The 14,888-nt window shown below is 26.6% G+C and overlaps 1 protein-coding gene across 6 annotated transcripts in view; it reads left to right on the plus strand.

Annotated features, from left to right (window-relative positions):
• The window catches only part of LOC100160869 (beta-1,4-N-acetylgalactosaminyltransferase bre-4), a 54,472-nt gene that overhangs the window by 25,480 nt on the left and 14,104 nt on the right, over positions 1-14,888 (plus strand). For all 6 annotated transcript variants that reach the window (XM_001949187.5, XM_003244001.4, XM_029487870.1 and 3 more), the window contains 2 exons: positions 10,218-10,465; positions 11,317-11,395. In XM_001949187.5, coding sequence (XP_001949222.1) covers positions 10,265-10,465; positions 11,317-11,395 — 280 coding nt within the window. In that variant the 5' untranslated portion in view covers positions 10,218-10,264. The remainder of the gene's footprint in view (positions 1-10,217; positions 10,466-11,316; positions 11,396-14,888) is intronic.

Here is a 14,888-nt window from a genome sequence, read left to right on the forward strand (position 1 = left end):
AAAAACCAGTTTATTATCAGACATGAGGGTGTCACTGTAGGTATCAGAGTATAATGAACGAAAAAATGAACTCGACAATTGTCATTTTATCGAATTCAAATCTATTTAGAATATTAATCATTATTTTTTAATGTCTCTACCACATATATCTAAGATATATCTTAAACCGTGGTCTCTACTAAACCCGATCGTTGCGATCGGTTATATTATTATCAGTTATCACATTCAGCAGTGACTCAGCGCTACGACAATAGTATCGCCAGTATTTACTAATATAAACATTCCCGTGCTCACATATAATTTGGACAAAAACCTAATTATTACGATGTACGAATCACTTGTCAGTTGGTGTTCACTTATGAGTTTTAAGTTCCCGACAATCTGTGTGATCGTGTATGCCGTATGGTATTATATAATATATATATAATTATATGCAGCATACTATAGTTTAATATCCTATACAGGATGTAACAGATACAACTGACTTTTGAGTTTTGGAATAACTTTTGTTCTAATCAATACTTAAAATGTTTTTTATATACATTTTATAGTCACTTGCGCTACACATATTATGCAAAAAAATATTTTTATTTTTTAACATTGAAAATAAAAAATTTAAAATTTGATTTAATTGGATATATTCAAAATTTGTGAATCTGATTATAAGAACCATTTTGATAGTAAAAACATTTATCGGAGTCAAAAATTTATTTTTTAGAATTTTTGAAATATCAATATTTTTTTGATTAAATGAATTTGGAACGGATACTTACGTAAGTTATTATAATAACTTTTTTAAAAATATTTTTTTTTGGGAATTTGCTGACGTGATTATATTAATTCTTAAACTATTTACTAATCATAATTTATAATCTTAACAATTGTTGTCATACGTTTAAGTAGCGTCATTATTTTTTCGTCAAGTATTTCTGTTACACCTTGTATACTAATATTTAATAATCATATGTTTTGAATAAAATATAAAAACGTTGTTTTCAATTTTTAATAAATTAAAATTGACTATTGTATTAATTTTTATAAAATGTACCTAATACACTAAAAGTATTCAATGTTAAGTTGTCATAAAACATTTTTGCTCAAAAGTCATAAATTCCTCATAGTTATAATTTAATTTAAATGCCCAGAAAATGCAGAGCTTAAGCACCCTCAGTTTTTTTATTGAAATTGCGCCTATGACTATTAGTTATAATTTATAATATTTTTATTATTTTTATGTCATGCATATATAAGTAATGCTATGGCTCAGTCACTAAAGCCACATTTTATTCATGATCAATAAAAAGAAAAATCAGTTTTGCCTGGATCACTTAGGGCCCGTATTACATTCGTTAAACTAAGGTTAAACCACCGAATTCGGCCGGTAAAACCAGTGGGTTAGGCGTAACTGAGGTTTACACTATGATTGTCAAACAGGCCCTTAACAACCCTATATTAACCCGAACAATAATGTGTGGTTATGACTTATGAGCACCCAAACGTTTGTTTGAATACCTGAATTCATCTATAGCACCAGAAACCCGAAACTCAAATAAATTCTGATGCAAAGCCCTGATTTCCACGTTTCTTTAGTGAGCCGTATATTTAAGAGCTAGCCGATTAATAAAAGGTATTAGTGAATATTTTGAAAGTTAAATTTATGCTTACTTTTTTTTTATTATATAAATATTTAATTCATGTTGAAGGAATTTTGTATATTATGTAGGTGTAACTAAAATGTATGATAGTATTAGTAATACCTTAACGATTAAATCGTTGTAAATTAAATGTCAGTAACTTTGTGTAAATTCTAAAACTAATAAGATTGACTATATAATTAATAGTATATTTAGATAACCATATGATCTAAATTTGGAAATAATTCAATGGTTATAAGTTGAATTTGTAACTAATATAAGATTTGAAAATCATTAAAATTAATATTACTTCTACTAGCATTAAAATCGTTTTTATTTTTTTCCTTGGTCTATTAACTTGAATAAAATATTTAATAAATATTTTCAGCACTATAACTAAATTGTTTTACTGTATTTCAGTAAATACATAAAAATAAATAATATCGATGTTTAGATATTATAAGTAAATCGCAAATTCATATTTAATAAAACCATATTTTGTAAAGAGATAATTATTTGTTTGTAATTTGTATGTTATTTAAACAAAACTACAGGTACTAATAATATAATTTCCGCAAAATACTAAGGTACCTACCTAAGAATTTCAAAATATAGTATCATATGCACAATGCATCTCATCTAATAAATTCTCAAATTATGAGCAATGTTGATGTGACATCAGGGGTGGTCCGCGAGGAACGGATAACTAATGCCCAAGACAGAAAAGTCCTTTTCTGGCGTTTATTATGTCCACTGACATATTATAGACACGGAAAGGGACAGACGGACAGTCACGAGATAGAAAGTGAGAGAGTTATGAAGGTTTGTAACATTAACGATGCACACGGTGAAGCGGCAAGATAATTCTGACTTACAAATGAGCAAAACACAAGGGTGAGAAATGAAGACAGGATGACAAGAGGAAGAGTATTTTGGTTAATGTATTTCCTCAATTGGTTCTGCTCGTTGAATGAAAATTATTGATCCTGTGTAATTGTCTTTCTTTTTTCTAATGACCGACCTATTATTATACTATTGTTTTAATTTCCATAAACAAAATGTGGTTGTGTTTTTTTACTTTTTTCTATCTTCTTAACTTGTGAGATGATTCCAGGAATGACAATTATTAAGTATTTCTATCTGCTGAAAATATTTTACTCGTGTAATGAAATGTGACAAGACAACGTTAGTCCAATTATTACACATGTATTTCTATGTTATATATTTTTTAAATCATTATTGTATAGATTTGTTATTAGCCAAGACGGGTAGGGTGCAAATGATGTATATGACGAATGACCTTAATAAATATAAGGCACATTATTTTCGAGAATTTATTTCTAACCTGTCTCAACCAATACTCTCGTGATAAATGAGCCATTTTCCAAAATAAATATTAGGTTATAAAAATGATTAAATAAAACTTAGCGTGTAATACCATAAAATGACTGATACAATTTAGCTAAAAATACACTAGTAGGAGTTGATATCAAAACTTTTAAGGTGATACTAAAACAATTAATTGAAAATCAAATTCATAAGTTTTTTTAGAAACTACGTTTAGTTTACTAAGTAAAATTTTTTATAAATAACAAAAATATTTTAATAGTATAGTATAGGTATACCTATTTTATTTCTATTTCATCTTTATTAAGGGTAAAACTTTCTTGACTTTTATTGAATTATTAAATTATACGACCTTATTGGCTGTTAACTTTAGATCGAAAAGGAAAAAACTACGAGTTGAATATTTTATAACTGTTATTATCAAAGTAAATATGTAAATATTTTATACTTATTCACGTAAGGATAAATATTTTTTTTTGAATACGTTTTGTAATAAATTAATACTAAACGTGTGTCATACTTTGTCGTATAAAGTAGGCCAAATAATATTGAATTTTTGGCGATGGAAAAAAAAGTCCCTTCAGAAATAATAAGCCATTCAGATTTATAATATATTGTTGAATGACCAACACGAAGATTTTAGAAAATATATTCCACTCTAGGATCAATACTGACCAAATTCCAACTTTACTTTCAATAATTTGATTTAATTTATAATCGATAAGACTAAATGTAAGATTAAACTGATTGTATGCGTAATTTAATCTTATATTTTGTATATTAAATTTTAATTTTAAAAAATTCGAACTACTTTCCTAGTCAATAAAATAAAGTTAAATATAAACAAGGTATGAAATCTCACTCTGCGAGAGTGCTAAATTCCTGGTTTTTAAACGTATTTTTATGCAACGCAATAAACAGGGCAATGAACTATAATTTCATATTATACAATTTAAAAATAATTATTTGGTAACTTTTATATTTTGGTACCTATTTTTCAATATTGGCTACTATATATTATATTAAATACCTACTCATACTTTGTTATTTTTTAATATTAGCTAGTATGAATTAACATTTAATAGAACCACGGATATAAAATTTTAGTACAAATAATCGTAACAATGTACTGGTTACAAACGGACGGACACAAAGGGGATATAAAAGGCATTTAAAACTTATGTTTATAGAAACCTAAAACAACTGTTACTTTATAATAAACAATAAGGAATTTATTTTCAATAAGTCAATTTTAATCCTGTGTGTGATTCAATTGAACATAATAATGATTAATGATAAAATCATATTTATTATTTTATAATACTGTCTATACTAAATTTGTCACTATAACGTAAGTATACCTATATAGGTATTATTGTATAGGTATGTATAATGTACATCATTAATGTATGGCAGTTCTCTGATCACAATATTCAAAATTTGCGAAAAATAATAAAATATGTTTCACTAATACCTAGACAAAATGTTTATCAAGGAACTATTATCACATGATTTATATACCTTTAATTGTATAAAGGTATAAACCGGGAAGGAAAGATTAAAAGTGTTCATTATAATTCTGTGTTTGTCTCGATTTAATTATTTAGGTACCTACTTCAATAATTAATGGCAACGAATGTTAAGCTTTGAAATGCTAATATACGCTAGTACTTATATACAGTTCCATATTACTATATTAGGGTAGTGTCTGCAATCTACATTCTATAGAATTATATAATCTACTTGGGTGGATAAGCGTGTCAATGTTGTAGATCAAATTGCATTAATTTAGTTCGATAAGGTTGGCGTACACATTTTCCGGTCACCACTAACTTTAATTTACTGTAATATTCTCTAGAAACATTTTGGAAATTCCATATTGATGAAGAAGAACCATAATATAAAATATGTACAGGGAAGAAAAATAAAATGGGTGCGAGGAATTGTGTATACTCTATTGCCTCGCTGACCTCAGCGCGAATCAATGTATTAGACTCTTAGTGGACCAAGGAATATTAAATTTACCTTGAAATATTAAGGTTTCTGATATTATTTAATTTGTTATGTACCTATGTGATTGGTTAGAAGGATGGTTATGAAAGTTACATGAACCAACACTCGCAATTGATTAGAAATTGAGTACAAATGCTGTTTAAAAAGATTTTTGTTTTACTTATTTAGAAGGTATAGTTTACTAGTAAGTAAAACTTTCAATACAATATTAATAATATGTTATATGACTTCTTACTAGAAAATCTAAAACTTTAGATAATTGATTATAGTTTTATGAATTATTACTATATTAGGTAAGTATTATAATATATTATTGATAAAATATTTACATACCTAGATATCCATTTTGATAAAAATAAATATTTAATTATGGCTTAAAAATATAACATTTTTCTTGTTTTGTAATATATATCTATATGACCTATATATATTACATGTACAATTTATTGTATAAGTTGATCGAGACTAAGATTAAGAATTAAGAATTTTTTTTTTAATTTGTCGTAACAAATAAATGTATTATTTTGGAGGATATAACGAGGAACGACTAATGAGACTATCACGCGAAATGCACGATGAATTCAAATGAGATAAAAAAAGTATAGAAATCAATCTCAGTGGCATTCGATTTTATATTGGTACAATTAAACGGAAATAATTTAGTGTCGATTCAAAATGTATAAATTCAGTTTAACGTGAATCTTTGGAGTTCATGCATGCTCCGGGATCAATAAGTTTTTATCGCCCCCAATGAATCATCTGAATATATTATCCAGAAATGATCAAAAGTTTCCTTATTGAATTGGAGATTTATCATAATATTATAACTGATACCAAATAATGTGCAAGTGCTACATGAGATTTATACCCTTGTATGGAATTATTATGCACATATTTATGTGTGTCCAACTTACACGTTCACCAATATAAGCTCCCTCAAAAGCTTATGTGTTACCTACACTATAAAAAAAAATAGTGTAGTACGCTACCTAGTCAACAATGCGATTGATAATTTTACAAATTCAAAATAATATAGACACACATTATTAATCATTATAAATTTCAATATTTTTATTATTGATATTTGACATCCAATATTTTATAATATTTATTGTTTATAAAATGTACAAATTTATCAAACGTTGTATTGTAATACTATATAAAGTGGTAGTGGTTCACAATTATATTGAATATAATTTATAAAAAATCGTATCTAGGTTCAGATGAAAGGAAAATTAAAAAAGTTGTACTTATGAAACAATTTTTAAAACTACTCAAAATAATTGTGCCGCTTATTTTAAAAAGAAAATGTAGCCTTTAATTAATTCAAAACATTCAATAAAACAAAATATTAGGTGACATTGGAATATTTTTGATATTTTAATTTATTATAAACTATAGCTGAATAACCCGGTGTTGCCCGGGAAAAAAAATTGGGATTAATTAACTCCTTTTAGGTGTAATTCGTACTGCATAGGTATATGGAAGAAAAATCATATTATATTTTAATTTTTAGCCGTCCTACGTGGCGTTGCCCGTGAGTTTCACTTATGGTTATGTGAACAATATATTATCAGATAGGCAATCTACCTGCGGTAGATTGCAGACACAGTGAGAAGGGAGATAAAATATAACCTATATTAGTACAACTTTGTAGTTGAAAACAATTTGTATATAGTGTACCTAAAATAGTATTGAAGTCATTGTTGATCATCTCGGATTCTTAGGAATATTTAATATTTATATAATTATTATTATTATTAATTTATTTCTCAAGATAAGAATACTGGGCCTCACTGAGTATTCTCGTGTGGAGGCCCAGGAGTTATTATGTGTACATGAGTATAATCATTAGTAGTGTATAATTTACATGTTGTATTATCTTATAAAAATTATTAATTATATAAAACTAAGTAAAATATGTGTATATCATCTAGTGAAACATTAAAACTAAACGTAAGTAAAATATATGATATAGGATGTATGATAGGATATATAATCCTGAAAAATTCTAATAATTAGAGTATAAATAATAAGAAGTATAAAAATAGTAATTGAATAATAAAATATAAATTTAACAAACAATTTAAAAAGGTATGTTATAATAATAGGTCAGTGTTGAATTCATATAGAAGCCATTTCTTAAAGTCTATCTTAAACCTATGTGAAGTTAATGCGTGTAGGTGTTTTGGTATTAAAATTAATATTTTTGTACACCGATGAATTTATATTGTTTTCTTGTGCCTGTTTTATGAGGCCATTGCATTGGGTATTTATTATTTTTAGCGAACCTGGCATCAACATTATGATTCAGGGGTAATGGGACATCATGTATTTTTAAGAAAAGGACTGCTGATTTAACATATAGTTTTTTGATATTTAGAACATTAAAGTTTTCATATAGTTGTTTTGTATGGTATGTGTTTTCTTTACTTAAGGCGATCTTAATTAGTGTATTTTGAGTAGTTTGCAATCTAGAAAGAGCGTTATCATAGGATCCTCCCCAGCCTATTACTCCATAAGAGATTATTGGTTCAATCAGTGACAAGTAAATTAATCTTAAGTCTTTCTTATTTAGGATGTCTCGGAATTCTCTCATTATGTAAATCAATGAATTTATTTGATCATTCCATTTCATGTCTGAGCACATTTTTATACCCAAATAATTTAAGTTATTCACGATGTTAATTTTCTTACATTGGTATTTTGTATCGTAGGTATAGCATGTATCCTCGTGAAGTATGAAGTCTTTTTTGGTTAGTAACGTGTTCGTTTTCCACGAACGTAATAAAATAACAGTTTTATCGTAATTTAAAAATAGGTTATTTATTATAAGCCATTGTTCTGTGATTTTTAGATCTTCCGTTATAGTTTTAAACATCTCTTCCTAAGTATTTTCTGAGCAAATTAAAACTGTGTCATCGGCATAGCAAACTAAGGTACTTTTTAAGGGTACGTTTTTAATGTCATTTAGTTGTATATTGAATAATATAGGTGAAATTGTCGTACCTTGCGGTACCCCATATATAATTTTCATTTCATCACTAAGTGTTTTGTTAATTTTAACTAATTGTTTCCTGTCACTAAGGTAAGATATAATAATATAGTTTGGGGGATTATTATTTTTATGGACAATCCGGCGTAATTGTACCTAGTTTGTGAAATAATTACCTAGCAAATTATATAACTTGCAACCAAAAGCAACCATTAATAAACAAAAAAAAGTTTCAATTTCCATCGTGAATCTTAAGATCCCTGTTTTATCACCTCTTTAAAAAGCGAATATCAGAAGCGATAGAAACTCCTTTCTTATTGCGTATCTAGATTAGTGATGGGCGTTATTGAATAATAACTATCGAATTATTCGATAGTTTTGCCAAATTAGTTATTTTATTCGAATGAATAATCATTTATTATTCGAATGAATAACTATTTATTATTTAATTGAATAATAATTATTTATTAAATTTATTATTCAAATAAATATTTATTTAAGTAACTTTTTTTTGTTATCAGTGTTATCACTTGTTTTAAATTTTTACCACTTTTGACGAACGGCGGTTTTTCGGTTTTCCGTAACGTAAGACGTTAGTATTTACTATTTAGTCCCTTTTTGTCCCTTTTATTCAAATATTTATTTAATAGTATTGATTATTCGAATAATTATTCGATAGCATCGATTATTCGAATAATATTATTCAATTGTTTTGATTATTCAGTTATGTATAGTATTATGCATTTATGCGAATAATTATTTATAAGTATTGATTATTCGAATAATTAATCGATAGTTTTGATTATTCGAATGATTATTCGATAGTTTTGATTATTCAGTCGAGTAAAATATTATTCGAATAATTATTCGATAGTCTATATGAATAATCGAATAATAGTCGATAATACAAATTATCCATTACCGCCCATCACTAATCTAGATCACTAGAGGGCCGCCGTGCGCCCGTGCCGTGCAGCACAATACGTATTGGCGATGAATAATTATAATTGTTAATTACTCCACTAAAACGCAATATTTATGAAAATCCTTTCTTATTGCACGGTGAAAATATGAGAAGAACCTCTATTCCAAATTTCAAGTTCCTACATTGTGTAGTTTTTGAGTTACAGCGATGAGTGAGTCAGTGGTATTTGGATTTTATATGTATAGATTATAATATTATATAGTTAGTATATATTATGAGTAAAATGTTAAGAGAAAAAACGAAATGGAATTATTTGTCGTGTCTATTAAACCTTATCCTACGTGATTTTCATTAATCAAATTTACTGTTAAAGTATAGATTGTTAAAAAAAATTTAAACGTATTATATTAATTTTTATAAGGTATATTTATTACGTGTTCAAAATAATATTACCTAATCTATAAATCTCTAAATTACCATATAAGTAGTACGCATTATGAAGAATAAACAGTTAAGTCTGAATTTTAGGTTATTTTATGTGTTTTGTTACCGTTTGAAGTCGACAGCTTAACCACATTTCTATTTTATCATAATTTATGTCTAGTATTTATGTTGCATTACTTAAATAAACCTTGTTTCGCAGTTAAACTTGTGGGTCACTTAATATAATGTCTCGTACTAGTCTCCTTTTTTAAAATACATAATATTCTAACACTACCCACCTATTATAATAATCAATAAATCACACCCTGCTTTGCTATGTAGGCGGGCCACTGTTTTTGGTGTAGATATAGCTTAGAAAATTATAAGTAGAGTTTTAACAAAATTCATTTTTTTTGTCCATATGAAATAATCTTTGAGGATTTTGAAATACATGCTCTAAAAGTACAATTAAATATGTGTTTGATTTCCTACTAAGTATATGCATTTTGTGTAAGTATGAAACTTAAAAAACGATTTACTTTAAATGTGTTTTCTAAAAGAATGAAAACACGTGACATTACTGACATTCTAAAACTAATATTCTCAGTAATTTCAGCCTGAAACTAAAAAATAACAAAATGTGTGACTTTGTACCTATTGGTTTTTATCAAACTGACAATTTTTGAAATTGTATATAAACCAATAAATTTTCTACACACGACCCCTCAAAAATATTACCTATGTACATGATATAAATATTCACACTGTAACCATTTAGAATAACATTATTAAAAAAAAAAATAAAGCAACAAAATTAACTCGCAATATTTCAATATCGAATAATTGTCGTTTAATCATCAAATGTATATTTGTTTTTCAGTTATAAAGGCCAACACATTAGGTTTTATTAATGTTCGCTGAACTATAATGTCCATATTACCACCCTCGCGTGGAAAAATTGTATTCGGACTGGGTATAGCCTATTTACTGGTGCAGTTTTTATATGTCAGCTATTACAACGAAAATCGTCGCTTCGACAATCTGATTACAACAACAACGCAAGAATACTTCCCATCGACCAACCCTGTGCCAATAACTCACCTCAATCTTTCCGGTATTCAGACTATGGTAAGTAAATAAAATATCTCCATGTACTGATATAGATACATTCTATAATAAACTTCACAACAGCAATACTCGTATTTTTTTTTAATAATATAAAACACATCGAGCGTGTTCATATTATCGTTAAAACTTATCGCAGATTTGTTTATTACATGCCCACGTTACAATGTATGACATTTAATGTATATTTACTTTGATAAAAAAAACTTTTAATTACCTAAAATGTATTACACTGCAGTTTAGTGCTTATCTATAAATATTACATTTATTTACTTTGCGCATTACATCATCGTGTCTCCACAAGTTTTAAAATGTTTTCAAATCTGTTTTCAAATTCAATGATCAAATTAATTTTCAATTAAAAAACACTCACTCTGGTAGGCAATAGTCCATCTTCTATATCCTATTTTATTTTTATGATTTTCCTTAAAATATAATTTACAATCAAAATTTGCATACAAATAAAATATTGGATTACAAAAATAAAGTTTCTATTCTCAAATTATTTATGATTAAGACAAATCATAAAGTCACTTTTATATACAGACTTATTATTAAAATGAGAAAGGATCATTAACATAAGCGTTAAAAAGAAACGAAAAAAAATATAGAAATATTATTCATTCGACACCTAAATATGTTAAATATTAAATGCGAATTATACACTACAAATACAAAAACCACGAATAATCAGCAAAACAAACTTATTTTTTATTAATGTTACTTTATTTAAAACATATTTTACCTGTTCACTTTAATTATTGCTTTCAAATACTACAAGAACTATGTTTGGTACCTACTCGATCAGATAGTACTCGTATTATTCACTTGTTTTATTTTAAATTATGTTACAGTTTTATAATAATATTCAAACAAAAGAGACGAAAGACAAAAATCTTCTCACGCCATGTCCACAAACTCCACCTGCTTTAAGTAAGTTTACAATTGTAATTTTAGATGGTGAGTGCAGCGAAAAATGCATTAATTTTACAATGATTTGTGAGAGTTTTTTTTGTGTCTATCATTGCCTATTGAAGCAGTAAAAATGCATAGATTTTCAACTTCAATTTTTTTGGTAGGAAAGTGAAGTGAATCTATTTGAGGTCAAACGTAAAAACTTCCCAGTTTGTATACTTTCCTTAATAATTGGCAAAAAAAAAATAGGGAAAAATAAGAATTTTTACACAGAACCAAATTTATTTTCTTATTTTACTGTTATTAAAAACGATTCACCTTAGATACTTTTCATTTTGAACAAATTGTATAAAATAAAATAATACTTAGTAATATATGTTTTTTTCTTATGGAATGATTTATCATTGAATTTAAATTTAACTCATTCATTACAGTGATATACTCAATGATTACGTACACTCGACTCCTATACTGTCTAGCAGAGTGGTTATCTACTCTCCTCCCACCCTTATCTTATCCAGATCTGGCTGTAATAGGTATAAAATCTAGATTAGAAAATAACCATATTATACGATTAAATATGTCAAGAGGTTCAACGAAGTAAAATAAGAAGTCTGTTAAAAATAATGGTAATAGTTTTATTTCCTATGGAATATTATTTAGTTTGTAATTTGTATAAAACATAAACAATTGTTACGCATTTGTAGTCGGTACTATTAAATTTAAATACTATGGGTACAGTATGCAAAATACTAACATAAATATTATACTCGAACAAATACACGATTCAGTAAGATTTTGTTTGTTATGCTATAAATTGTGAGGTACATAATATTTTACAATGTCAATCAACTTATTGAATTTTAATAAAACGTCAGATTAATTTTAAATTTTAATTCTTCAGAGAACCTAATTTTTAATGTTACTTTCCATAAAAACTTCAATCCTCGTTCATATTTCTTTGAATCCAGAAAGTTTAATTTATACTTTAAAGGATAATTGGAACCGTATTACCATAATTTATTCATTATTTAAACATTTTAATTTATCTCAAATGATTTGAGCAATTTAATTTAAAGTGTTTGCGCTAAATATAAACTCTTAGTATTTTATTTACTCAAAAATATTTATTAAAACATTTTTTTTTTTTTTAATCATAGTTATACCTAATAGTTATTTTAAATTATGAGTTTAAAATTAAATAAATCATAAATTAACATATTTAATGTTACACATAGTCTAGTATGCGTAGAGTACCTATATACATACTTCTCTATATCCAGCCAGCCTAGTACCCTGGTAATTTTTTTAACTAAGCTTCAAAAATTATCTATCGACCCAATACCTGTTACAAATTTATCTCAATCTAATTATACTAATGAATTTTGAATCCAATCTTATGATTGATTTTAGTTACTTAATAATTCTTATAAACTAATGAGTTAGTTGATTCATATAATTATCAATTATCATCGGTAACTCTGTTTTCATGTTTTGCTTGCAGCAATGATACATTTTAAACGTTTATTGATATGTACATTATACACGACATAATACTAATGCACGCAATCGTTTAATCACGTCCCAGTTGTTTTGACATTTACATTAGAAAATTATGCAAAATATAGATAGCACATTAACTATCATTCAACAAATATGACGTACCTATAACATTATTTACGAGTTTGGAAACCATAGGTTATAATATTATAACTATTTTTTTAACTTTATTGCAATAGTAAAATAAAAATTAACTTTTACTCTCTCTATAACATTGTTACAGTAAATCCATTTAATGGGACATTTGTATATGTCAATATGTGTACCTAATTGAATACCTATTCAATGTACTTGAACACATTCATTAAAAATATTAAATCATAATACTATATAATTCAGCGGTAAATAATCAGCAACGTGTAATATTTATTGATAAATAAAATAAATTTATTAAATTAATTAATAAATAATTTATGAATATATTTTTTTAATTTGTTGAATTTCCTAGAAATTGGTACCTATATTAATATTTTACTATATTTTTCGATGCAATATTCCCTGTTATCAATTTTAGCACAAACCATTTTCATCTAATAATTTTTATTAGACTTAATAATCATACGAATTCGTGACACATATAAGATAGTCTATTATTTTTTACTGGTATTTTTTTACTTCACTTCTAATCCATTTTTTCAAAATATAAATTTGAATGTTATACTCATGACTCATTGATAGTACTGATTAATGAATTTAAATACCTTTAGATATAAGCATAAAATATTTTAAAAAACGTATTAATACATTGAAATAAGATTGAATGTTCTTATTACAAATTATTTTCTATTATTTTAAGATTCTGAGCGGAGTGAGGGATCTAATGGTTTTACAATGGTATTTAATATTTTATTTTTTTTATCCTTTATACAAAATTTCTACCAGAAGGAGTGCTTTGATTTCAACATAATATATTCATAATTTAACAAATGAGATCAAGATGGTACTTTAGAAAGGTCATCTTTCGATTTACTCAATAGTTATTTAATTCCACGGGAAAAACTACCAAAAACTTACGAAAAACTGCTAAATATAGGATTTTAATTTCTAACGCTATTTGTTTATCACCATAGCTACGAATAAGAAATTATCTATATATATAAAAATGGATGTATGTGTGTGTGTGTGTGTATGTCTCCGTATTACCATGGCAACCAATTATATATTATTTTGAAATTTCCCATGGAATGTTTTGTATATAAATGGTTGCCATGGTGATATGTTAAACATATTTTTCATATAGAGTTAAGAATTTTAATGGGCAGCGAAGTGAACGGGATCAGATATTTTTATATACAAGATACATAGATATATTATACCTCTGAACAGAAGATAAGCTAATTTAAAAAGGGAGAGGACCAACCCCGGGAGGTGCTTAAACAGGAATTTTGAGATTTCCGATTGAAATTTTTGTTTATAGATGGTTGCCATGGGTTTTGAAGCTATTATAATAATAATTATTGGTTGCCGAGAAACGAAGTGCACGGGATCAGCTAGTGTTATAATATTAATTCAACTTAAAGGCTATAATAAATAATAACAATGTAAAATATCCTGACTGGCAAACCGTCTCCGCTCAGAATCGTTTTTCTTATACAATGGTATTATATCATTGAATTCAAGTTTAATACAATCCATTATACATTGACTCACTTGTAATCTACTGTACAGTAGAGCGACATCCACTTGCCCGCTTTTTTGTAGTTGTTGCTAATATTTGCTATGAGAAAGTTATAATTAAATTATTTTAAGGGGATTCGATACAGTGATTTTCTATTTTTGTCAAACCCACGTGCGATATAGTACCTATTTTAGACGTGTTTTTTTCCAAACTTACCAATTGATCTAATGAAGTGATAAGAAATCTAAAAACAGATTTGAATTTGTCGTCAAGTCTACTTGAAATTGACTTTCCGACATTTTTGATTTTTTGATTTAAACTTCTCCGAAAATT

This window comes from Acyrthosiphon pisum, chromosome A1 (assembly GCF_005508785.2).
Source record: "Acyrthosiphon pisum isolate AL4f chromosome A1, pea_aphid_22Mar2018_4r6ur, whole genome shotgun sequence".
Lineage (NCBI taxonomy): Eukaryota > Metazoa > Arthropoda > Insecta > Hemiptera > Aphididae > Acyrthosiphon > Acyrthosiphon pisum.